The sequence below is a fragment of the Hypomesus transpacificus genome, chromosome 12 (genome assembly GCF_021917145.1).
Source record: "Hypomesus transpacificus isolate Combined female chromosome 12, fHypTra1, whole genome shotgun sequence".
In the NCBI taxonomy this organism is placed as follows: Eukaryota; Metazoa; Chordata; class Actinopteri; order Osmeriformes; family Osmeridae; genus Hypomesus; species Hypomesus transpacificus.
In genome coordinates this window covers 5,534,401-5,559,933 of record NC_061071.1, presented here as the reverse complement: position 1 = coordinate 5,559,933, position 25,533 = coordinate 5,534,401, and the positions used below count along the sequence as shown (strand labels likewise).

The following is a 25,533-nucleotide window of genomic DNA, read 5'->3' as shown; positions in this document are numbered from 1 at the left end:
TACATGTAGGCAGAGTAGGCCTCCGACTTTATTTTTCCCGCCTGGTTCCTCCTCTTTCTTCTGTTCACTTGGGCCTTCATGTTGTCTTTTAAAAAAGCCGATTAGCCTTCTTAGGCCTAACGTGGTTATTTATTAAGACACTGGGAAATTATGGTCGTTTGTACTGCTGATTTATTGCAGCCGCGTGTGATTAACTGAATTACTTTCACCTGTCCTTCATGGGCCAGGCTTCGCTCCATTCGCTCCATTTCGCTCCACAAATAAATTTGATCCATTTCTTATTGCAGCGCGGTTATATTTATTTTACCCTCATACCTTATAATACTTATGTTCCATGTTACTCAATGTTACTGTCTTGTAGGCCTATAGTTTCAAGTTTCAAATGTATTTGCCGTTTGCAAGCACAGGTACATAGCCATTTTTTGGTCCTGCTCCTCTTCCCAGTTTCCTATTGGCTTATCAAAACCTATCAAAAATAAGTCTAATCATATATGCGCTTCTATTCATATATAGAATCTTATTAAATAATAATCAACCTAACAACTTAGAAGAACGTAAGCTTCCTGTATGCATCTGTAGTGCTGCTTGATGTAAAGTAACATACCAGTTGTCTTTAAGCAGCCTATGTGGCATGTCCATTTGAAGGACTGCCACCGTGTGCATAGGCCTACACGAGAACCAGGCAGAGGTAACAGCCTGAAACGGTGTCGACGTGGAGACGGAAGCACACCTCTATTACATGGGTCATGACGCCCCTCAGGGCGAGTACACCCCCCCCCCCCCCCCGACCCCCCATGGTTTGTCATTATGGCCGTGTTCTGGCGATTCACCCTGAGTGGCCGTGCGTGGCGGACAGCTTTGGGAGGGGCTTTGGCAGCTAAAAGGTATTAGGTAAGGCCATTAGCCTCCCGCGGCTTACGCTAATCCTGTCCCTTTTCCCGCTCATGCGTGCCTTGATAGTATCTGTATATACCCAGCCTTTCGGCTCGCTGGGTTACTGTAGTCCCGTCTGCGTTCTAGAACGGATGGTCATGATGATGGAGCGCGGCGCGTGGAGTGTTCCGTTGGTTCTGCTGCTTCTGGGATGTAACGGTAGGTGACCCTCCTCTCCTCTGGTAGCCTTGGTGATGGATTGATTGGTCGATGTGTGGAGATGAACAACTGATTATCCTTGCATGTGAACGGATAGGCCGACATTAGAGGCTCAAGTGTTTCCAAGTAGCCCTCTCTAGAGTATGGTGAAAGGCACTTAGCTAAAACTGACCTAAATGTTCATGATGAATGCCTTTTTGTAACGGCGAGATTCCTGACGCCAGAAATAGACGATTCCAGTCTTGTATTGGTACATCCCAACCTGTGTATCTGATTTCTTGTACAGCAGACTTGACATTAAAATATTGAGTTCTCAGTGTTGGAAAGGATTTCATTTTGAACTGTGTGTTTTTGTCTCAATGTTGCTTCTGTGCGAGCAGTCCTCAGCCACGTTCTGGCCCAGGAGGTGAGTAGATGTTTGGCATCCTCAACCGTCTGAGCCACATTAAATGAACAATGTTTTGACGGGCGCATGATTGATGCTGATGCACTGCTGTGTCTGTGTGTGTGTATTCCAGGTGGGGGTGTCTGAGTCGTGGACTAGCCGGGCCTGTAAGTGTGACTGTGAGGGGGGGGAGTCTCCTACTGAGTTCACCTCCTACGGTTCCTCCTCTCTGGTCCGCGGACAGGACTGTATGCCAGGTAGGAAACCCCTCCCCTCCCCTGTATTATTTGTGCTACTGGCTGCTCTGGGGGTGTCTGAGTATATCATCTTAGGTTAATGAAATTGCATTGGATCGAGTGATTGATTGAGAGACTGGCCCTTCCCGTGGCCCACAAGGGCCCAGGATGCGTCAAGTGCTGGGACGCCAGTGTGTGTGCTTAGAGACAGGTCGCCTGAGACAAAGGGAGCCGGCAGTGTATACAGGTACAGTGCCGGCATGTAGATGGGCCTGTCTGTAGGTAAGAGCTTGGGAGATGCAGGTTGGAGGCAAGCACGAGGCTGTGTATGATGTATGATCCAGTGGTCATGGAGGGGGAGAAGGAGACAGGAAGGTGAACACGGAGGGGGTAGAGACAGGGTGAGACGGGGAGAACAGGGAGAGGTGATACGGGGAGAATAGAGGTCATACAGGGAGGAGGTAGAGGGAAAGCGAGAGACAGCGAGGAGGTAGAGAGAGGAGGAGAGATGGATGTGAGAGAGAGAGGGAGGAGGTAGAGAGAGGAGGTGATACAGGGAGGAGGTAGAGGGAGAGCGAGAGACAGCGAGGAGGGAGAGAGAGGAGAGATGGATGAGAGAGAGAGATGGAGGAGGTAGGGAGAGGAGGTGATACAGGGAGGAGGTAGAGAGCGGAGGAGAGACAGGAAGTAGGTCGAGAGAGCAGGAGAGACGGGGAGGAGGGAAATGGAGGAGGTGAGAGAGGGAACAGGCAGAGAGAGGAAGAGAGACAGGGAGGAGGTAGAGAGAGAGGAGGCGAGACAGGGAGAACTAGGGAGGTGATACAGCTAGGAGGTAGAGAGAGGACAGGGAGGAGGCAGGAAGTAAACGCCTCTAATATGGTTGTGACTCGCGCTACTCGGAACTCATTATGCACAACAGATGGAGGGCCTCCCTGCTCCAGCACACACAAGCTGTGTGTGTGCGCGCGGGCGCGTGCGCGTGCACGTTTTCAGTCGACAGATCCAGTGCCAGAGACGAGGCATGCTCCATTAACACCAATTCAAATGTCCTCAGAACTACGAGGTAGGATGAAACAGGAAAAAGAGATGGAGGGATGAGGGGAGAGAAAAGAGAAATAAAGATGAGAAAGGGGGCGAGGAGCATTGAGGGAGGGGGGGGGGGGGGGGGGTGGAGAAGAAAAAGGCATGGCTGTATTCGAAATAGAGCGATGAAGGGCTAAAAGAGGGATGGAATACATCCCCGGAGTACATTTGACGTGGGAAGAGAAGAGAGGAGGATGGATGAAGAAGAGAAAGAGGGCTGGGGAAGAGAATCCAATCCAAAAGTGTTTGCATAGCCCTTTTTTTTTTTACAAGCCACAGATGTAGCCACAGATTAGTAACGTCACATAGGGCTTCACATACACCCATAGAACTGCCCCTCAGCCAATCAAAACGCGGGAAAACGAGAGATGTAGTAGAGACAATGAGACAGAGGTTGAGAGTGAGCCAAGACCAAGGATGCTTTTAGTCTCTAGGATACTATAATCCCATTAGTCGTGTGTGAGGCTCTCAGATTACCTAACCCAGAATAGGCCCTGCCCGCTCAGACATAACCCGTCTGATTGGTGGCTAAAGCAGAAAGTAAACATAATGGTCGGTTGGATGACCAGGAAATCCCTACTGCTTAGACTGATTGAGGGAAACCAGGGCCAGCCAATCCATTCATTCCTGAGGAAGAGGACCCTACAGGCATCTCTCCAGGAGCAGGGTTAGAGTGTACACCTACAGGAGGGCATCGCTCCAGGAGCAGGGTTAGAGTGTACACCTACAGGAGGGCATCTCTCCAGGACCAGGGTTAGAGTGTACACCTACAGGAGGGCATCTCTCCAGGAGCAGGGTTAGAGTGTACACCTACAGGAGGGCATCTCTCCAGGAGCAGGGTTAGAGTGTACACCTACAGGAGGGCATCTCTCCAGGAGCAGGGTTAGAGTGTACACCTACAGGAGGGCATCTCTCCAGGAGCAGGGTTAGAGTGTACACCTACAGGAGGTCACGACCCTGCCCTCTTCTTCCTGCTCTGGCGTAAACACCGATCATGTATGAGTGTCGTTCTCCACAGCAGTGGTGCTGGTGGAGGGGGAGGGGTGGGTGGGGACATGACCATCTGTCAATTTGCTGCCTCCCACTCTTTTCCCGTCTACTTTCTGTGACTCATTCTTTCTCCCCCCCTTCTCTCTCCCTCTCCCCCTTCAATCTCTTTCTCTCATATTCCTTTTTATTCTCTCTCTCTCTCTCTCTCTCTCTCTCTCTCTCTCTCTCTCTCTCTCTCTCTCTCTCTCTCTCTCCCCCTCCCTCCCTCCCTCCCTCCCTCTGTCCAATCGTTCACTTAACCCCCTCCCCCATTTTTCCGTTTATATGCCATATTAACGTGGAATTAGAGCTTGGAGATTAATACTTATTTGTCAACCAGACAGGGCACATGACCTTGGTGTTTGGCCTGCTGTCTGGTGGGCTGTTAAGATGGGCCCGTGTTATCTAGTGTCCCCGGTGGTGATGTCCTGCAACTACGGGCCTCCTGTCACAGGAGTCCTGTAGGATCAAGAACAGTTACCATGACATTTGATTCATTTAGCAGAAGGGACGTACAAGTAGTGGAAATAGAAAGTGCAGAAGGAGATAAAGTATCAGAACTGCATAGTTTTAATTGTATTTCGGTCATCACAGTCTGTATTTCCAAAGTCAGAATCAGCTTTATTCCCAAGTCAGTTCACACAAACAAGGAATGAACTGTGGCAGGAAGGTGCATACAATAAGAGTCTAAATATAAAATGTAGAACATTTACAACAGTTCTAAATAATTTTAAACAATACTAGATAGATTTATGTAAAACATAAAATACAAATAAGATATAAAATATAAACTAAGATATGCACGTTAAGATAGGCCAATCTGACTGAAAACAACTGTATTTCATCCTATCCACTTCGTACTGACAAGATTTTGGCTTCAGAATCCGTTAACTAGATAAGGTAGTTTACTAGCCACATTGCAAATAAACCACATCTCAGCAATCAGCCACGGTGAACAAACCCCTTCCATTCCAGAGTGTCCGTATCACAAGCCTCTTGGATTCGAGGCTGGTTCTGTGAGTACCGACCAGATCTCCTGTTCGAACCAGGACCAGTATTCTGGTTGGTTCTCCTCTTGGACACCTGGCAAGGCCCGCCTCAACAGCCAGGGCTTCGGGTGAGTCTGGCACACACACCCTGCTGTTCCTATAGAGATACTCTCTGGATGGACGTGCACATCCCACACACATCCATACTCACACACTCGCGCATGTGCCTACACCAATGTCTGCACACACGTCCACACACACACACGCACACGCGCACATACACGTACACACACAGACACGTCCACACACACAGAGGCCCACACACACACATCCACACACACACACACACACACACACACACACTCACACACAGGCCCACCCCCACACACACACACAGAGAAGCTGACAGGTGTGTGCTTGGCACAGGTGTGCGTGGCTGTCTAAGTTCCAGGACAGCAGCCAGTGGCTCCAGGTGGACCTGAGGGAAGTGAAGGTGGTGTCGGGCATCCTCACCCAGGGACGCTGCGATGCGGAGGAGTGGATCACCAAGTTCAGCGTCCAGTACCGCTCAGACGAGAAGCTCAACTGGGTCTACTACAAGGACCAGACCGGCAACAATCGGGTGAGAGGAAGGGGGGTGGGGGGGGAGGGGAGGAAGGGAGGAGCGGCGTCCATCTTGAGGAGGGGCATGGAGGTCGGAGGCTGGGGAGAGGAAATGGAGAGTAGAAAGCTGTGCTCCTGTTTCATTAAGGTTGAATTCTGTGAAGTTTGAAAAACGCTGGTACTGTGTGGCAGGTATGTTGAAGATAGAGAGACTCTGAGGACTTGTAACCGTACTGTGACTTGTATAGTTGTGGAAACGTATACGGATTAGAAGACTATCGACGTCCGAGTGTTCTATGCTGGTGTTCCATTGGGTCCTACAGACGTTCTAAGGGTTCTGTTCTCTCCAGGTGTTCTACGGGAACTCCGACCGCTCGTCCTCCGTGCAGAACCTGCTGCGCCCGCCCATCGTGGCGCGCTACATCCGCCTGCTACCGCTGGGCTGGCACACACGCATCGCCTTGCGCCTGGAGCTGCTGCTCTGCATGACCAAGTGCAGCTAAACCCTGAGCCCTGACTTCGCCCCCCCCCCCCCCCCCCCCCCCTCTCCTTCCTAAACTCTGACCTTTGACCGTAACGCCAGAGCTGCTGCTCTGCATGACCAAGTGCAGCTAAACCCTGAGCCCTGACTTCCACAGCGATCACGCTCCTTCGTGAGCTATGCAGCATCCACTGCTAGTCACCATGTTCCACACTGTGATAAAGTCGGTTTCCAAACCGTATAATACTCAAACCTGCCCCGATCCACACATTCTAACCTCTTGATATTGTGTCCTCTTCTCGCTGTGATTTCTTTTGGGGAAATGTCCCTGTTCTGTTTTGAAGGTGCTTTTTAATCCTTCTCTAACTCTGATGCAATACGTTTGGTCTTCCAATTTTCCAGTTTGGCCAGGAGAGCGAGTGAGAACGAATGGAAGAGAGCAGGAAAGAAAGATGGCGAGAGAGATAGAGAGGCCAAGACAGGCTGAGGCTGATGTTGTTGTTATTGGGTGTCGTGTTAGCGTGCCGTTTGTGACAGTGACATAGAACGTACTCCTGTTTCCCATGGTGCTTTGCAGTTGTATTGTTTTTGTATCAAGTGTGAATGTAACCTCAGGTTCACCAGAAAACCTTTTTACCTTAAATAAACACCACCATCTATGAGTTACATATTTTGTGTCACGTGGACCAAATTATTGATTTTGGTTTTAATGTCTAATATGTGATAAAAACACAAACTTTGTTCATTATTCCATGTAATAATACAGTAGATTTTGTAAACCGAGTTCACCCACCTACAAATGGGAAGTGAGCACAAACATACCCAACAGGCACAGGGAATATCTTACACCACACTTTAATTCTTATTTACACAGACACAAAATATATAAATAAATAAATAGGATCAATAAAGGATGGTCATGTGTGCTATGATGATGAGTGTTTGGTACAGTTGAAATGTTGGATATTATAATTCCGTGGTTTTCAGGGGAAGACATTCAGCGGTCGCAGACATCCATTAGCTATGGCATTGTGGTGTTACTCATACTACATACTGTAGCAGTTAGGGCTCCCACACACACACACACACACACACGCACACGCACACGCGCACATACAAACCTACAACACCTCTCACACACACTGAAGAGCACACACACACACTGAAATTAGCTTTAGGCTGCTGGTGGGAGTAAAAACCCTACTTGGCACCCTTGAGAGCCCTGAGGCAAAGTCACCGTGCCACTTCCTGCCTACAGCCTGGCCCTCTGCAGCCTTGCCGCAGGGTCTGCTGGGAAACTGAGTACTCAACAGTGAAAGTGGACTACAGCCGAAACAGCATGGGGCCTCAGCATGGGGCCAACCTGTCAAATGGGCTCAGCCAAGGACTGACTCTGCCTTGGCTCAATGATGGGGTTTCAGGAGAACAATTAATGCTGGAATCTAGACTGCGTCAGTAGAACAGGTAATGGTCGAATGTGCCATGGCATTGATGAAGATGGTGCTGCTGCCAATGAAGATGATGGGTAGTATAACCTTGTTGCTGAGATGCTTCTTGTCCATGCATCTCCACGCACACAAACACAAATCAATTAGGTGAGATCAAAAGGAAATCCAATCGATAAGTATGTACTGCAACAAATAACAATATTCTAAATTCTGAAGAACCAAAAAAAGACGTCCACGTTTAAATATTCATAAGGAAATATTGACTTAAATATTGAACCTAAATATTGACAGGTAGAATGTCTATGTTCATATATTTTTGAGTAGAAACTAAAGCTCTCACATGTTTTCATTCTATAATACTTTTTTCCATGTACAGATCATTCATAGTTCAGGACCTTTTAGATTAAACGAAATAAAATAATCTCATAAATATCATCCATATAAATTCTATCAAATGGGGGTTTCAAAAGAGTAAAACGTGGTTGGTGGCCCAAGCCGTTCTGCCCGGTGGTGCAGTAGCATCCTGAAACCACATGGGGGCAGCAGAGAGAACAGTAGCCCTGTCTCTGTCTCCCTCGCTAGGCTATTCTGACACAGCCTCCCAGTGTCCAGGAGGTGAACCAGGGATCGCTGCCCGGCTCTCCTACAGTGCTGTCTCCTTCAGGTCGTTGAGGTTGGGTATCCTGGTTCTGGAGGCTCTGGTGAAGGTGGGTCCGTTCGGCCCCGGCTTGATTCCCAACTGCTCTGGGGGGTAGGAGGCCCCCTCCCCCCTCTGCATCGCTGACACGTGCCAGCTGGACTCCATCGCCCCCGGGACTGGATAGCTGGGCTTTCTGCTCTTCCCCTGGGCAGAGCCACTGCTCTGGTGGCTCCGCCCCTCATTGGGCCGGGCAGGGGGAGGGGGAGGAGCCTGGCTGGGGAGGGGCGGCTGGAAGCGCAGGTCTGGGGGCGGGGCTGGAGGCAGGGCTTGGCTGGAGGAGGTAGGGGATAGGTGCAAGAGGCGGCGAAGGGACTTCAGTGGTTGGTTCTGGGGGTAGGGAGTAGGTGAGGTTAGGGTGGGGAAGACTTACTTGTGAGAAAGCATAGGAAACACAAACACACACGTGCGCCCTCACATTTACCTGAGAGTGTGTGCCGACTTGTTTCTCGGGTGGCCAGTCGCTGACTCGCTCTCTCTCTCTCCCCCGCTCCCGCTCCCTTTCTCTATCTCTCTCCCTCTCTCTCTCTCGTTCCCTCTCTCGGTCACGGTCCCGATCTCGGCTCTGCTCTCGTTCGCGGTCTCTGTCCCGTGACCGCTCGCGGTTCTTATGCCGACCGCTGTGGTGAGAAGAGGACTTGACCCCCCTCTGAGCAGCCAAGTGGTCCGCGCCGTCACCAGGAACCTACCATTTCAGACAGAGAGACGGGGGTGCTGACTAGGGCCGACCACCACCATATACATGCAGAAGACAGATGTTTAGTACAGGTATGGTCAAGGAAAGCTCTGGAGCAGCGGCCCTTCCTTCACCGCCGTCTTCAGCGACGAAACATGCTCGGCGGCACCAGACGCATGTGATGACGACGGCGCACAGTGATGACATCAGATGAAATGGGCCTGATTCGGTTGACACATTGATGACAAAATGGCTGCAGGCAGGTCGGCAGGCAGGCAGGCAGACAGACAGACTGGTTACCATGGGAGCAGGCAGGATGGAAGCGTTGTGCTTTATGCTGCTCCTGGAGGAGAAGAGAGGGAAGATACTCCTCCTGAAGCTGTGGGTCCTGCTCTCGTCCACATCTCTCTGGGGGTATACCACACACACACATTGGAAAGGGATCTAGAACTCACACACACATAGACCGCAACTGAGGAACCGGGGTTCCCCCGCTAATTATTCGGGGTGCCAGCTCAGGCACTGGTGTAGAGTCGGTTGTTGTCTAACGTTTGCGACTTATTCCGAATTTGGTATCTTGCACACGCAGTTAATCCACAAGTTGGGGAGACCTAGTTTCCATTCCTAGTTTCCCCCCTTAGTTAGTGTTGGTGCCTCCAACCAATCATGTGCTCGACAATACAAAATGAGGTTGTGTGAAAAGAGAGTAACAATGCAAGAGAGTAGGGCTGTCCCCGACTAAGATTTTTCTTTGATCGACCAACACTCCACTAAGTACTTCTGAAAATCAAATAATCAAAATTTGAAAAGTTTTTTTTCTGTTCTATAAATGTCACAATGTTTTTCATCAAACAATTTTGTGTGATGTTTTACCTCACTGTTTTAAGAGATAATATGAAAGAAATACATACGTAAGAAGGGAGATTGACAACCAGACAAACATAAATGTACAAACATTTTCCCGATCTGACTCAATAGCTGTTGGACATTCCAGATTCAGCCTTAAAATAAGCTATTATAATAGGGGCCTGCTAATAATAAGCCTCACGTCACCAGTCCTGTTGTTACCGAATGCAAATATAACACAAAATGTCTGATTGGTTTTTATTAATTATCTATTAGAATGTCCTACAAATAAAAAATATAGTTTGTTTAACATGCAAATCAGTGCGCTAGCTTGAAAAAGTGCAGCATGCGAACTTAGTGCAACAGAGACAGATTGTGTTGTCTTGGCCGGAGAATATAATATCATTCCATTTGGATGTGATTCTTATAATAGGCATATTCATTTTTCAACCCAGCACGTGTTACTGTAACATGATGAAGTAGGCCAACTTATGGTTTTCAGGTTGTAGGCTACATCATATTCAAAGTCGAACTATGAAAATCAAACCGTTGATGGCAGAGTTTGCATTCAACGTTTTTTGAGTCACCCGGTACTTTGTAAATGTAAATGTACTGTAAATGAAATTCTGCCATACCACAGATTTGTTTTGGCCATTTTGCCTAATAACACCAACAAATATGGCAGAGTTTGTAGTTCGGCAATTGTGGTCGTGCCGTGTGCAAAAAACAAACAAAACAAATCACAGATTAAAAAAAGGGGAAACAATAACACCTATTCTTTTAAATATATATTCTTTTGGTTGCTTTATTTTTCTTAAATAATATAATCTACAATTTCTGTAGAACATTTCTTTAATTCAGCAATGGTGACACAAATCTCACACTGCCATACGGCAGCTCGACTAAAAAAATCTTAGTCGACCAAGAGCATATCGACCAGAAAATCGACTAGTCGACTGAGTGGGGACAGCCCTACAAGAGACAACCTAAATGAACAAAGTTGAAAGTTCACCAACATAGAATTTAAAAATTTATTATTTCCTTCAAATATATTTTTCAAGTAAATATAAAATACATACAGTATATATATCTGTTCATCGATTTATAAGATCTTTTGGGCAATCTAGAACTGCATGCAAGGATTTGGCAGTAGTTGTCAGGGTTCATGTGTTGTCTGAAGAAGGCCTGAGCTATGCAAAGCCAGGTTCAATGACCTCTGACGGAGTGTGGAGCGAGAGGAACGACTAGTACCTCAGGTACCTACTGTAGGTAGGTATGTACTGTACACTCAATATACTGGATTTCCTATCATCTAAAATGTCTGTCAATGTAAAAACTAGAGCCAACCACATACGAAACCACCAATAATTACGTTTATGGAATGGGTCAGCCTGAATAATGAATACACTTCAAATCAAACCAAAATGGGTGTTGTCTCAGAGGGGGGGCACTGTCCAGTATGGCATGGTAAGCCAGGTGCTTCATGAATAATCACTGTCTCCTATCAGATACCCTGTCTGGCTAATTATGAAGTCTGTAATATAAAAGGATCCTGTGCTGAGCCGAGGTAATTGCATGCTGTAGACATGACCGATGTAACCTCTCGCGTCGCAAACAACTTTCCCGTTTGCTCAAAGGAAGAGTACATTGGCTCGATGGCAAATAGCTCTTTAAAGAAATGGGCCTCATTGACAGATTTATGGTCTATATTGGAATTGCGGTTGTAAATCACATTGTGTGAAAAATCTCTGATGAAGAGGCCTTTTGACAGGAGGAGCAGTACTCCTCTAACGCAGCACTTTCCCTCAGGACTCCTCCTACTGACAGACCCATAAACCATGATTCCTACTCGGCGGCCAACCTTGCTGAGTCTACGCAAAGGCATCGGAGGTGACAAGAAAAATACCAAATGGCCAAAGCGTAACCCGTTCGACAGCTGCCTCCGAATCGAACGGCAGCAAAATGTCACCCGCACTCTACGGGTAACTCTGGATTCATGCACTGTAACCACTCGTAAAGCATCTCTGAAAGAACCTACCGTTTGAGACTTCTTCTTCTTCTTTTTTATTGCTCTGAAGAAGCCTTGTCTCTCCTTCTCTTTGGGGGGCTCTGGGGGGGGCAGGACTACAGCCTCCGGGGTGGCCCTAGGGGAGATGGGAGGGGGACAGACAGACAGACAGACAGACAGACAGACAGACAGACAGACAGAAAGACAAACAGTAATAGAGGGGGAGAGACCAAAAGAGAGCACAGTTTGTGAGGCGTACGTGTATGAACAGAAAGTCCACGGTATGGACAGAGAGAAGGGAGGGAGAGTCCAATGTGGGGGGTGCAGAGCAAGAACGATGGAGGGAGGAAGAAACACGGGAGTCCCAAGAGTTCCACGCTGTAGCAGGAATCGGGAACAGGATGCGAACCGCTCGCATTCCTGCGTTGGCTCGGAGTCCCCGCTAGTCTAGTCAACTTTCGCTGGCTCACCATTCGAAAGCTGTCTGCCGTTTCGAGTGGTTGCCCATGGCAATGGCGTCTCCCGAGACGGCGGCTCCTCTGCTTTGGCCTGCGCCATCGTGAAAGGAGGAGTTATCTGGTCTGGGGGAGGGGACTGGACAAAGGGAGAGAGGGACAGAGAGAGAGACACAGAGAGAGAGAGAGAGAGAGACAGAGAGAAAGAGACAGAGAGAGAAGAAAGATGAGAAGAGAGAGGTCGACGACGTTGTGCGGCGTATGTGTTGCGTGTGAGGTATTATTTGAGATGTATGTGAGGTATTATTTGAGATGTATGTGAGGTATTATTTGAGATGTATGTGAGGTATTATTTGAGGTGTGTTAAAGGTGCATGAGGCATCATTTGAGGTATGGGTGAGGTAAGTGGGGCTTGTATTTGGTATAATGCGAGGGGCTTGGGGTGTGTGTGTGTGTAGTGTGTTTGAGGCGTGTGCGAGGCGAGGCTACCTCTGTAGAAGCTGCCGACCCTGCGAGGCATGGAGTCAGTGAAGATCATGCAGTTCTCTTTCGACGGAACACCGTCCTCCAAGTGGGGCTCGTGGTACATCCCCACCTGGCGCACACAGATGACATCATCAGCCAGTGACAGCGCTAGACGGGGTGTGGGAGGGGCTGCGTGGTCTGAGGTATCTGACTCAAATCTCTCCGGGGGGGGGGGGGGGGGGGGGGGGGGGTTACGACGTGTTATTAGTGGAAGAAAAGCGTAGGAGTTTAAATACAGCCAATGACAAACTACTCAAGAAAAGCCGTGTGAGTGCGTTAACCTTGTGTGTTTCTCTGAACAGTCAAAACACATAAACACGTTTGGGGGGGGGGGGGGGGGGGGGCTGAATGTGCTGAGATGTAGAAGCGACATATATAAATATGCTTCGCGTTATGCATGAAGAGTATAAGAGTTCTTCCAAAACGGTCGACCGGAGGGGCGGGAAAAAACAGTGTGTGTGAGTGAGCGCTTGATGGAATGTGAGGGCGAGGTTGTGTGTGTTTGTGTGGCAGGGGTTGGCTGTGGGTGTGTGTGTGTGTGTATGTGTGACCATGGGGGTGGTGTGAGTGTGCATGCGTGACCGTGGGGATTGTGTGAGTGTGTGTAAGGTTGGGGTTGAGGAGTCGGACCTCGTTCTTAGAGAGCTGTGTGTGAAAGGCAGAAGAGCTGTCCCTGGAGGGGTCCTTGACGAGGGCTCGAGGGTGGGGGGTCATCTCTTTGGGGGGGGGCTGCTCGCCCTGTAGATGACACGTGCAGGTCAAGCGGACTGAAGCAGCTCTCTCTCTCTCGCTCTCTCTCTCTCTCTCTCTCTCTCTCTCTCTCTCTCGCTCTCTCTCTCTCTCTCTCTCTCTCGCTCTCTCTCTCTCTCTCTCTCTCTCTCTTTCGCTCGCTCAATCACTCACCGCACATTAGCAGACCGGAACAGCATGATGCAGAACTTACAAAACACTTTTGCTTTTACTTTCAATTACTGCACCACTACACTAGGTGCACTTGTTTTACACTGGCAGAGTTTAACCAGTGCCCAATGTAATGGAAGCCAAAGAGTCCTCTACAGAAGCAGGAGTTACATCCGTGACACTTCAAGTAGCAGTTGCAGTGAAAGCAAAAGGGGTTTCCCTGCAGGTGTGCTGTGGTGCAGTGACAGGCTGGACCAGCAGAGACAGAGGGCAACTGAAAGACACACAAAGACATGGTGTGTGTGTCTGTGTGTGTGTGTATGAACCCAAACCAACCCTGCTCATGTCCTCAGTGCAGTCCTCCCTGGAGGAGCCCCCAGAGTGCCTGGTGAGTGTTCGGTGCTGGAGCTGAGGAGAGAGGAGCTGGAGGCTGCTGGCCCGGGTGGGCACGCCCTGCCCCACCACCAGGCCCCCCGGGGTCCCCTCGGCCCCACCGCCTCCTCCTCCCCCCCCTCCTCCTCCCCCGCCGTGGGGCCGCTGGCGCTCCCGCCGCACGTACATGGAGTGGCGGTGCGGCCGCTGCTGGGAGGAGAACGGCGAGGTGTAGCCCAGGCCGTAGGGGTAGGACTCGTGGGGGGAGGGGAGGGTGTGGGGGCCCCCCGGGTCCAGCAGCTCTGGAGCCTTGGCGTCCTCTGGGAGGGGGAGGAACAGGGGGAGGGGGGAGGGGATGATGCGTCACAATACAGTCTGTCCTTCCCTCCCATCCATCCATCCATCCATAGCAAGGCATCCCTGCCTGGGTCTACCTACCGTGGGCGGTGGTCTTGTGGCGCGTGCGTCGGGCGGACGAGTCCAGCGTGCTGCTCTCCATCCGGGGGCCTCCCCCCCTAGAGGAGGGGCTGTGGCCCGACCGGTCTCCATGGCGACCCGAGGGACTCCCCGGGGGGGGTCCTTGGGGGGCGTTGAGGTCCATGCAGCTGGCGGGGAAAAACCTCCCCCCTGTCGTCCCGGCGCCGGCGGCGATGGCCACCGACGGGTCGTCAGGGTGCAGCCTGGGGTCGCTAAGGTTACCGACAGACTTGGCGGCGCCGGTGGAGGCGGCGGCGTCGCTCAGGGCGCTGTGGCTCTTGGACAGGCTCAGGTAGGAGGCGGAGCTCTTGGAGGACGACGACATGGAGCCGTGGGCCGAGTCCAGGTTGCCGTGGTTGCCGGCGTGGTTGCCGGCGTGGTTGCCGTGGCGCCCGTGCTGTTTGTCCCCCCCGGACTGCAGGGTGCCGGTCTTCCCCTCCAGGAAGGAGGCTGGGTGACGGGCGGCCGGCTGAGAGGAGGAGGAGGAGCGGGAGGACGAGGACTTGGTCGGGTACTTCACTCCTCCTCCTCCTCCTCCAGGACCTGAGGGGTCCGTCGCCTTGGGAACACCCGGTAATGGAGCACCCAGGTTGAAGTCAAACACTGTCTTGCCCTTAAAAATGTATTTGTAAATTATAATAATATAATTAATTAATTCTTCAGTATAAACATATTATTAGTTTCCTATTTTTGCCTGCCAAAAGTTAGAAACAAAAGTTAGACACATCTGCAGATACATGGTTTATGTTAATAAATCTCTTCTAAACCCACCTTGGTTTCCCTGGGGCTGAGGAGGTGTGGAAGGTTGTGATTGGACAGATCCTTGCTATAGGAAGTGGATCGGTTGAGGGTCTGGGTAACGTAGTTCTTATGATGGAGGGTGGGGCTGAGGGTTGAGGTGAAAGTATGAGTATTGTAGTTCTTGGCATGAAGGGTTGGACTTAGACTGGAGGAGACTGGCTTGTTGCCGTTGAGGAAGCTGTCGTTGCCAAGGTGAAGGTCGCCGTGACGAGGGAGGCTGGAGCACTCCTTACTGCCGGTGCGACGATGACCTGAGGATTTACTGGCATGACTCCTGGAGGGGAAGAAATGAATCATCTCAATCCCTCTCATGATCATCATCATTAAAATCATCACTTGCTTCATCATTGTGGTGATGGTGACAGGGACAGTTTGTTCCATTCTTTCTCAACAAGTTTTCCTGACTTTTTCCTTGTCTTCCTTGAGAGTTTAGGTAGGTTTAAGTGCAATTACTTAGGCATATGTGAAGCCCTCTGTGGCATAGCTTGTCAAAGGGGCAATACAAATCAATTTGATTGGATGCGATGAGCCTATCAACAGCATCGTCGGGACATCGATGCCAATAAATCGAAAGATGGAAGTCAACGTTCTAAGTGAACGCTCCAGGTTCCTGCAGGCTGACCTGGTGGGGACCGTGTTCTCCCCGTGGTGGTGGGTCTTCCTCTTGGCGGAGCGGGAGGGGTTGGGCGAGGGCGGGGCGGGTCTCTCCAGCTGACGAAGGGGCAGGAACACCGGGTGGTTGAGGCTCTGCTCCGTTAGGTAGCGCTCCGGGGCGTTCAACAGCAGCAGGTTCTAGAGGAGTGACACACCAAATCAAATCAATTCAAATCCAAATGTATTCATACAACACTTACAAAAAAAAAAAAATTGTACCAAAGTGCTGTACAAATTACAAAAAAAACTATACAATGATATGAGATAACTTACAAGTTATATTGCCTTCAAATGAAAAAAAATACCAGAACTTTTACAATATTCCAAATGCTTCACTGAACAAACACGTCCTAAGATGGGTTTTACATATATTGAGAGATGTTGAGGCTCTGAAACCCGAGAGAAGGAGACAAATAGTAGGTTTGTTGTGAAGGTTGACCTACATGTGACACATCATATTTGCCTCAATGAGGTTTCCAGGGAGTTTGTCCTTGTCTTTCTAGAAGGTTTAGGTTGCAGTTCTGTGGGTGTATGTGAAGCTCTCCGTGACACTGCTCGTTGAAGAGGCTATACAAATACATTTGATCTCATTGGATTAGATAGAGGGAGACCTTCATCCAACCATAGAATTCTTACCCCTGTCAACATCACTACCATCATTATCACAATCCTCCTAATCCTTATCATCCCCATCCCGACCGTCATCCCCACTCTCGTCACCCTCATCTCCGTACCTTCATGAGGTCCAACATCAGACCACTCAAGATGCCCATGTAGCGTCTCTCCAGAGTGGTGGGGTGATTGGCTGCTGGGAACTGGGGAGAAAGAGAGAGAGAGAGATGGGGGGCGGAGGCAGGGGAAGAGTGGGAGGGAGTCATTAAAAGAGTGAAACGAAAAGAAGGAGAGGTAGAAAACAGAGAGACAGAGAAAGAGAGAGAGAGAGAGAGAGAGAGAGAGAGAGAGAGAGCGAGAGGAGTGAGAGACAGTCTGCACTCTAAAATAGAGTTTCGGTTACTGAGCGAGGAGCCGCATCGAGTCGGAGAACATGTTAGCATCATCACACGCTTGTCATGGTTAGATGCTAGCGGATCACACCAGTGGATTGATAGCGTGAGTCACAGCGATTCTCTCAGTCATGCTGTTATCTGGGCACACTGCCATTGAGGGGGAGGGAGGAAGGGATGGAGGGAACGAGGTTGGAATAAAGGAATGGAGGAAGGGGAGAGGCAGGAGGATGGTAGGAAGGGAGGATGGGAAGGAGGCGGTGATGGAGGAAGAAAACCTCAACCCTCAACCTGGGGAATGGGGAATTGTGAGAGGGAGGGACGGAGGGGGACAGAGAGAGAGAGAGAGTGAGAGAGAGAGAGAGAGAGAGAGAGGGAGGGAGGGAGGGAGGGAGGGAAGACAGAGAAGAGGTCCCCCCGCTCCTACCCTGAGTCCGTGAAAACGAGGGTTGTTGTAGAACAGCTTCATCTGCTCCTGAGGCAGAGGGCCAAGAACCTTCTGGATGGTGAAGAGCTGGTCGATCTCACTCTCTCCTGGGAACAGAGGCTGGCCGTCACTCAGCTCCCCCAGGATACAGCCCACCGACCACATGTCCACTGCCTTCCCATAGGGGGCGCTGAGGAGGGAGGGAGATATGGACACAAGATATTTCAATAGGACACTAACCCCTACATACATATCAATATGATCAACATCCACTTTACCCACTGAAGCTAGATAACAGCTGAGAGAAAGAGAGAGAGAGCAAGAGAGAGAGAGCGAGAGAGAGCGAGAGAAAAAAAAGAGAGAAAAAGAGAGAGAATCTGCGTGGGATGAGTGTGTGTGTTCTAGGAGGTACTAAATCAGGGAACAGGAGAGAAGAGACTGAGAAGGAGACACACTGCTACGGCTAAAGCAATGCAACACGCACGCGCACACGTGCATGCACACAGAGACTCACCCGAGCAGGAGTTCAGGTGAGCGGTACCATCTAGTGGCCACATACTCTGTGTAGTTGGCATCCGTTCCCTCTGATAGGTTACGCGCAAAACCTACACACACACCCACCCACACACACGCACCACACACACACACACGCACCACACACAAACACATACACACACTCACTGTTTATGAGGATCCTGGCCAACTAAGATGACACATGTAGCTGCATACCTTAGAGCTGAACAGAAATAAATGGTAACAAACAGTCCTACAGTCTAACTGACAGTCATACAGGGCATCTGACAAAGATACAGTCTAACTGACGGTCATACAGGGTAACTGACAGTCATACAGTCTAACTGACAGTCATACAGGGTAACTGACAGTCAAACAATCTAACTGACAGTCATACTTGGCATTCACGCTGAATAATAGGTGAATCTCTCACCACGCCAGGATGAGTCAGCAGGTGACGATGAAGACAGTGATGATTATTCACTCACCAAAATCACACAGTTTGAGGACGTCTTCTGAGCTAATAAGGAGATTCTCCGGTTTGATGTCTGGACAGTGGTGGGGCAGAGGGGAGGCAAGCAGGAGGGAGAAAGAGGGCTGTGTCTCAATCCCAGGTTCAAGAGAGATTGTCAGTAATATAAGACAGACCACCCAACCAACCAGCCAGTCAACCAGCCAGTCAAACAGCCAACCAAACAGCCAGTCAAACAGGCAACCAACCAACCAACTAACCAACCAACCAGCGAGTCAAACAACCAAAGAGCCAACCAACCAGTCAAACAGCCAACCCCCCAGCCAGCTCACCTCTGTGTACGATCTCGTTCTTGTGGCACCAGTGGATGGCCTTGATGAGCTGGTAGATGTAGCTGCGTACCTTCTCGGGTGGAGCTCCGTTAGGCAGCTCCTCCAGCAGCTCCAGCATGTTCTGAAACACACACACACACAAACACACACACATACACACAGCAGTCACGGCCTGCCTCGATCCACTCCTCTGTGTGTGTCGATGTGTCGAATGTGCGCGTGGATTTTTGCCTGCGTTTACATAAGTGCGTGAGGTCATGTGTGTGTGTGTGTGTGTGTGCTGACCCTCTCCACGTATTCAAAGACCAGGTAGAGCTTCCCCCTCCTGCGGAAAGCCTCCCTGAGCTCCACGATGTTGTCCTGCTTCAGAGTCCTCAGCATCTTCAGCTCTCTCAGGGTGGTCTCCTTCACCTCCTCATTCTCTGTGGAGCACATCCCCCCCCCCCAACACAGCATGAGGAGCATCCCCACACACGGCTAGCACAGGCAGCTGGCGAGAAGAGGTCCGTCCGTCCGTCCGTCCGTCGGTCAGTCGTTCGCTCGCTCGCTCACTCACTCTCTCTCTCTCTCTCTCTCTCTCTCTCTCTCTCACTCACTCAATCTCTCTCTCACACACACACACTCACTCACTCACTTCTCTACAGCTCACCTTCGCTGTCTTTAAACTTCTTGATGGCAACCAGCTCATTGGTCTCCTGTGAAGGAAAACGATGCCGTTAGAGAAAGATAACCCACTCCACCCTGAAATGGAGCCCCGGCCTAGCTGCAGAGCCGAGGCCGACTTCTGGAACACACACATCTCCAGTTAGAACAATGAGGAATTCCCCGAGCACTGGGTTGGAGTTCTTTGGAGTTCTTGGTGAAAGCTTTGCTCCAAACCACCTGTGCTACACTAGTGATTGTAATGAGCTAAAAAGCAGCTTTTTACTATAGTGAAACCAAGTAGTCGGCCAAGGCTGTGAGGATGATGATGATGAAGCAAACAACTGATGAAGGTTTGACCCGAATATAGACAGATTAAGCCCTCAAGGAGGCTTCTTCACTCTCTCCCTCCTGGGACGACAGATGAGGGAGAGGAAGAGAGGAGGAAGAAGAGTAAAAAAGATGATTCCCCTGAGTAGCTTCTGTTAGAACAATCTGTTCCTGCCAGACAGGCTAATTAACCTGATGCTGGAACACTCCACCTTGCCTCTTTCTCTCTCTCCCTCTCCTTACTCTCTATTTTCCCCCGTCTCTCGCTCTCCTTTTACCTCTCTACCATTCGATTTCTCCTCCCTCATTCACACTGCCATCCGTTCGCTTCAACCTATATCTTTCTCTACCCCTCTCTCTCTCTCTCCATATCTTACTCCCTTTGTCTCTCTCTTGCTCTCTACTTCTTCCTCTCCACCTTTCTTTTTTTCTTTGTTTGGCTCTTTTGTCTCTTTTTCCACCCATTCATTACCACTCCTATCCCTCTCTCTCTCCCTCCCAATCTCTCTTTACCTCTTTTTCTCTCTCTCCCTCTTCTTTCAGTCTCTCTTCCTGCTATCTGCCTCTCACCACCAAAACCAACTTTGCTGCTCTCTGCCTCACTCGCACCCTCTGCCTCCCTTGTACCCTGCCTCTCTTCCTCTCGTCCTCCATTTGTTTCTGCCGCCCTGCCTTCCTTCATCCTTGACACTCTACATTGATGCTTCCCTTCATCTCTGTCTCCAGCCTCCAAGAGCCATGTTTATGGATCAGACTAAAATAGGACAAAACACTCTGAAATGGGTCAGGAGAGAGAGCAAGAAAGAAACAAGGAGAGAGAGGGGGAGAGATATTTGTGTGTGTTTGAGAGAGAGCGAGAGCGAGAGCGAGAGAGAGAGAGAGAGAGAGAGAGAGAGAGAGAGAGAGGGGGGGGGGGGGGTGCGTATCTGTGTGCAGCAGTGAGTGACAGAACGAGAGAGAATAAAACGGAGGAAAATAGTTTTTTTTTTAAACGAGCAAAAGAGGCAGACAGAGAGAGAGAAAGATTTAAATCCCTCCTCTTCCCACTCTTGAAATCAGAATATTGGTCTGCGGGCCTGTGGCCAGGGTCTCAGCTCTGCCAGCCTGGCTAAGAGGAGGTGAACACTTCCCCAGCCACCGGGGGAGCTATAGACACTGATATTCTGTATGAAACATTATGTACAATGTATGTGTTGATTTCAGTTTAACAAGGCATCATGCTTGGATCTATTAACAGACATCGCGTCAACCAATCACATTGGGAGTTTTTGTGTTGCAGAATTTGGATGACCAATCACATTGTTTGAACCCCCGTATTATTATTTTTGAACCCCTGTATTATTTTTATTCTATATTATTTTATTCATCATATTTTGTATTTTATATTACATTGTATAGCCCTAGTATTCTATTTGATTTTGTTGTACTGTTGCAACATTTTTATTTTGTTCATTATGTTTAAATGTTCACTGTAAGCACCTGCCCACCAAAGTAAATTCCTTGTTTGTGACCACTTAGTTGGCAATTGAACACAATTCTGATTCTAAATATAAATTACTTCCTGTTGAGTTCCAGGTATTCCTCTGTGCTTAGTCCACTTTACATATGTTATGATGGAAGATGTAAAGCACAGCAACCACATAAATTTGGTTTATAGACACCTTCCTTCATCTGACCTGCCCCCCTCATAGGTGTGTGTGCGTGTGCGTGTGTGTGCGTGAGAGAGAGAGAGAGAGAGAGAAAGTTCCGGCCTGAAGGTGATAAATACATGTTCCCTGCGATGCCATTGGGGTCCACAGTTCAATGAGCCTTGAATGCACATCTAAGGTAGGCTCTCTTCCATCACCACACACACACACACAAACACACACTTTTGGCTGCTTATCCATCTGTGAATCCTGGTGCCCATGCACACGACTCTCTCCACCTGAGTCCTACAGGGGGCGGCTGTCCTCTGAGCACTACACTGCACTGGTGCTCTTCCTCTCCTCTCCTCTCCGCCCTTCTGTCCTCAACTTTCCTCTCCTCCTTCTCTTTCCTCTCCTCCTTCTCTTTCCTCTCCTCCTTCTCTTTCCTTTCCTCTCCCCCTTCTCTTTCCTCTCCTCCTTCTCTTTCCTCTCCTCCTTCTCTTTCCTCTCCTCCTTCTCTTTCCTCTCCTCCTTCTCTTTCCTCTCCTCCTTTCTTCTCCTCTCTTCTTCTTTCCTGGCCTTCTCTCTCCTCACGTCTCCTCTGACGACGACAGCTACTCCCCTTCGGGCAGCGACGTTAACTTAGGTGTGTGCACATGCAGCACCTGCAGACCCTGGGCATCAGAAATCTGGGGGCCCTCTTGTGAGTTTGCTACTGCACTTCACACACACACACCACACACAGACACGTCCAAAAATGCCTCCTCTCTGCTTCAAATTGCTCTGCCTAGAATAACCTACTGTTCACACACACACACACCTTACAGAAGCACCAGGAAAACGGTGAGGTAACAATGTTCTCTGTAATGTCCTCTAAAAGCAGCTCCATATTACACCCTCTACATGAGAGTGTAATGGTCTCTCAGTGTGGCTCTGACCAAGCTAAAGCCAACCGAACAGAGGGATGAAATATTCAACGGCCAACTACCTTTTCCAAGAACTGCCTGCCTAAAAATATACCCTGGATTCTCAGTACAAACCCAGGAAATATTCCAGGATTTTTTTCCCCGAAGAAATCGTAAGTACCAAGTTGTTCAGAAGTAGACCTTCTGTCTTCTTCTAGACTACTACTTTGTGCTCAGTCATTTCAACCTGTTGGACCGGAGGTTGCTCCCTACATGTGAAGATGGAAAGAGGGCGAGATTCTATCCAAAGCTTCTAGACATGTCCGGCCAGCTCATCAGATCAACACAAGTCAATATTACTGATGAACAATAGATCTACGGTCAATACCAAATCAACACACTGGCCCCCCTTTCCCTTCCCACCAACCCCACCCACCCACACACAACCCATTGCCCCCTGCCTTCACCACCACACTATTGATCAGATAAACATTTGGGTGTCACTTGCTGTGAGGATGATGTCTCCTTTGATCACCCTCCACACAGAGCTGCAGCACTGACGCTTACTAAGCACTCATCTGGAGGTGCCATGACAACGACAACAATGAAACCCTTACAGACCTCACTGCTACACAACTAACCTGGAGAAGTAACTTGAACACATAGAGAACCAACTCCTGACCTGCCAACTCCAAAAAGTGAACTCTCAAGCAAACGAAACAATTGAGAGAATTAGCTAAACAAATCATTTGGTTTCAATTTGCTGGAGTCCGTAATCATGATAATGGATCAAATTCACTGTGGTTGGTGATCACGATAATGGATCAAATTCACTGTGGTCGGCAATCATGATAATCGATCAAATTCACTGTAGGCGGTGACCTCGATAGTGGATCAAATTCACTGTAGTCAGTGAACACGATAATGGATCTAATTCACTCTAGTCAGTAATCATGATAATGGATCAAATTCACTGTAATTGGTGTTATTATGATAATAGATAACAGACACAGAGAAGCAGGCATCTTACCTTGTGCCTGCATTTGAGCACCACTCCATATGCCCCTATAGACAGAAGGAACAGAGTGAGACACACACATACAACAGGCTCATCTAAATGAGAGCATGCCCCCCCAACCCCCCCCCCCCCCCCCGTCACTGTTGGCATGGCAACTGCATTATCTTTTCCCCACATGCTCATACAGTACATTACCCGTCCTTACACTACAGACGGGACACTTCAAGGATTCAAAATGTTGATAACCTCAGGGGCGCCAAAAGGCACTTCCTAACCATAAATCACCTGATGAATATATAAGCCTTTGTCACACCACCTTAGGCACACGCAGCGACGTTACCTATCGCTAAGTGCAAACGGTAGGGGGCTTCCCTGTGTGCTGTTGTGGACAGTTCCTTCACAGTTCTCTGTGTGTGACGCTAAAGAGAAGCCCTGATTGGCTGTGAAAGACCCCCCGGTGAGGGGAGTGGGAGGGGAGCACAGCGGTGAAAGAGCCACCGGAGGTCTGCTCTGAGCCCGCTACAGCCTCGACACGCACCCCTCAATCTCCCAACCCTCACAATTACATGAATCATATCAGCAGGGACTCAGGGACACTCACAGGAAATAGGAGGAAACGCTGGCTTTGACCGAGAGAGAGACAAAGGGGGTGGGACATGCGGAGAGGGAGAGAGGGGTGAGGAGAGAGGGCGGGCGGGCGGGCGGGAGACAGAAGGAGAGGGAGAGAGGAAGGAGAGAGAGAGTCATCTACTGGAATTACTCACCCTCCCCGACAATGCCAAGCACCTCAAACTTATTCATCACATCACCCAGGTCAGGACACTTCCTGAAAGCTGATGATTGGCGGTGGTCACTGGCAGGGCTTAGAATGGTGAGTCCTTATTGGATGAGAGGAGCTTGAAGCAGCCCAATCCAGTTGAGTCCTGGAGGAGTCTGGTCACGGTGCCAACACACGCCATTTCTGTTTCCTCTCATTCACTCACTTCTTTCGCGTTCTCGTTCGCTCTGTCTTTCTCTCCCCCCCCCTCTAACTTTCACCCCTCTCTTTGACTTTCTCTTTCCTGCTTTCTTTCCTGACTTCCCCTCAATATCTCTCTCTGTGTCACTCTCTATGTCTCTCTAAATGTCTCTCTCTCTGAATGTCACTCACTTTCTCTATGTCACTCTCTCTCTGTCACTCTCTCTCTTTATGTATCTAAGTCACTCTCTATGTCTCTCTCTCTATGTCACTCTCTATATGTCTCTCTCTGTGTCTCTCTGGCTTTTCTGTCACTGTACTCCTCTTGCTACACAACCTACAACCTAAGTCCCACACACTACACACACACACACACACGCATACACATTCACACACTCATACAGACTTACCTGAGGGAGAAGGAGAGGATTGAGAGAAGGGGGAATAGAAAGGATGGAAGGGAAAATACCCAAACGAAGTCGAGGAGAGGGAAGGATGAAGAGAGGGAAAAGAGACAAGGGGAGGCGGGAGAGGAGGAGAGAAGGAGAGGAGGAGTGTTAGAGAGTAGTGCCCTGGGAAGGTTGGCCCTGGGTCCTGTTACCCATCATGCCTAGCGTGAGGACAGTTTATAGGAGCAGATGGCAGTCAGAATGTTAACCACACCATCATGCAGAGGATAAATCATAGATGACACTACTCTCAAACACACACACACACACACACATCCTATCACACCCTCCGTACCCCCCCTCCCTCGCTTACCCACTTTCTCCCTCCCTCCGTCAAATCCCTCCATCCCATCCTCCTCTCCATCTCTCCGCATCGCTCCCACTCTCTCCATCACTTCCCTCAGCGGCCACTCTGATCTGCTTACACCCAGTTAGGTCCCAGAGTCAGGAAGAGGAGGAGCACGGGCAGGAAAGAGGAAGTGAGAGACATGCAGTGACCCGAGTCATTCCCTCCTGTGATCATTAGCTGAAACGCCCACTCTCTTTCCTCTCTCTTTCACACACGCGCGCACACACACGCTCTCACACACACACACACACACACACACACGCATGCAGCCACTTCACTAACCCTAACTCTTGCGTAGACATATCTTCTTACAAACACACACACATACTCATACACACCGAAAAACAGCATTGAAGATGTGACGGTGCTGCTGCATGCACTCGCTGGCTGTTGGCTTTTGCTCGTCACCCACTTAACAGGCATTTTGATCGTTCGTTTAGTGGTGTGATCACAACAATAAAGGGATCACGTGCGTGCTCAAGACCACGACAAGCTAACGAGTCACAAACAGGTCATATAAATGTTATAGTACCTTCTGCTTACAGAGGCGACAGAGAGAGGGAGAGAGAGAGGGAGAGACAGAGTGAGAAGGACCGTCAGTGAGGGAGAGAGCGGAGGGAGAGCGAGCGAGACGGAGAGAGAAAGCGCGTGTGTGTGTCTGTGTTCCTGCGCATGTGGGCATGCGTAGATTCGTGGGTGGATCAAACTTCTGCAGTACATGTGGGCTACATAAGCCATCTCTTCGAATA

At 49.5% G+C, this 25,533-nt stretch overlaps 2 protein-coding genes across 2 annotated transcripts; one reads left to right on the top strand and one right to left on the bottom strand.

The window, feature by feature from the left end:
* The first annotated feature begins 980 nt into the window (after positions 1 to 980).
* rs1a (retinoschisin 1a) lies at positions 981 to 5,956 on the top strand. The gene is made up of 6 exons (XM_047031280.1): positions 981 to 1,092; positions 1,473 to 1,498; positions 1,611 to 1,734; positions 4,801 to 4,942; positions 5,241 to 5,436; positions 5,768 to 5,956. Exons 1-6 carry the CDS (start codon positions 1,026 to 1,028, stop codon positions 5,918 to 5,920), a joined length of 708 nt encoding a protein of 235 aa, XP_046887236.1. The 5' UTR covers positions 981 to 1,025; the 3' UTR covers positions 5,921 to 5,956.
* Positions 5,957 to 6,724: 768 nt separating this feature from the next.
* Positions 6,725 to 24,145, bottom strand: cdkl5 (cyclin-dependent kinase-like 5). Its single transcript, XM_047030503.1, has 20 exons — positions 23,793 to 24,145; positions 23,041 to 23,075; positions 19,155 to 19,200; positions 18,791 to 18,927; positions 18,506 to 18,626; positions 18,190 to 18,249; positions 17,703 to 17,793; positions 17,189 to 17,378; positions 16,492 to 16,572; positions 15,726 to 15,895; positions 15,074 to 15,377; positions 14,264 to 14,915; positions 13,790 to 14,145; positions 13,184 to 13,291; positions 12,518 to 12,623; positions 12,044 to 12,167; positions 11,604 to 11,709; positions 9,020 to 9,127; positions 8,468 to 8,728; positions 6,725 to 8,373 (listed from the first exon to the last, which is right to left on the bottom strand). Exons 1-20 carry the CDS (start codon positions 23,827 to 23,829, stop codon positions 7,990 to 7,992), a joined length of 3,477 nt encoding a protein of 1,158 aa, XP_046886459.1. The 5' UTR covers positions 23,830 to 24,145; the 3' UTR covers positions 6,725 to 7,989.
* Positions 24,146 to 25,533: the final 1,388 nt, after the last annotated feature.

Bases quoted from the DNA above. Each gene is read 5' to 3' on its own strand.
- cdkl5 (XM_047030503.1), bottom strand. From the start codon at position 23,829: ATGAATAAGTTTGAGGTGCTTGGCATTGTCGGGGAGG. The intron at 18,627-18,790 runs GTCAGCACACAC...TGTGTGTTTCAG, and splicing joins TCTTTGAATACGTGGAGAGG to AACATGCTGGAGCTGCTGGA. The intron at 14,916-15,073 runs GTGGGTTTAGAA...TACATTTTTAAG, and splicing joins TCAGCCCCAGGGAAACCAAG to GGCAAGACAGTGTTTGACTT.
- rs1a (XM_047031280.1), top strand. From the start codon at position 1,026: ATGGTCATGATGATGGAGCGCGGCGCGTGGAGTGTTCCGTTGGTTCTG. The intron at 1,735-4,800 runs GTAGGAAACCCC...CTTCCATTCCAG, and splicing joins CGGACAGGACTGTATGCCAG to AGTGTCCGTATCACAAGCCT. The intron at 5,437-5,767 runs GTGAGAGGAAGG...TGTTCTCTCCAG, and splicing joins ACCAGACCGGCAACAATCGG to GTGTTCTACGGGAACTCCGA.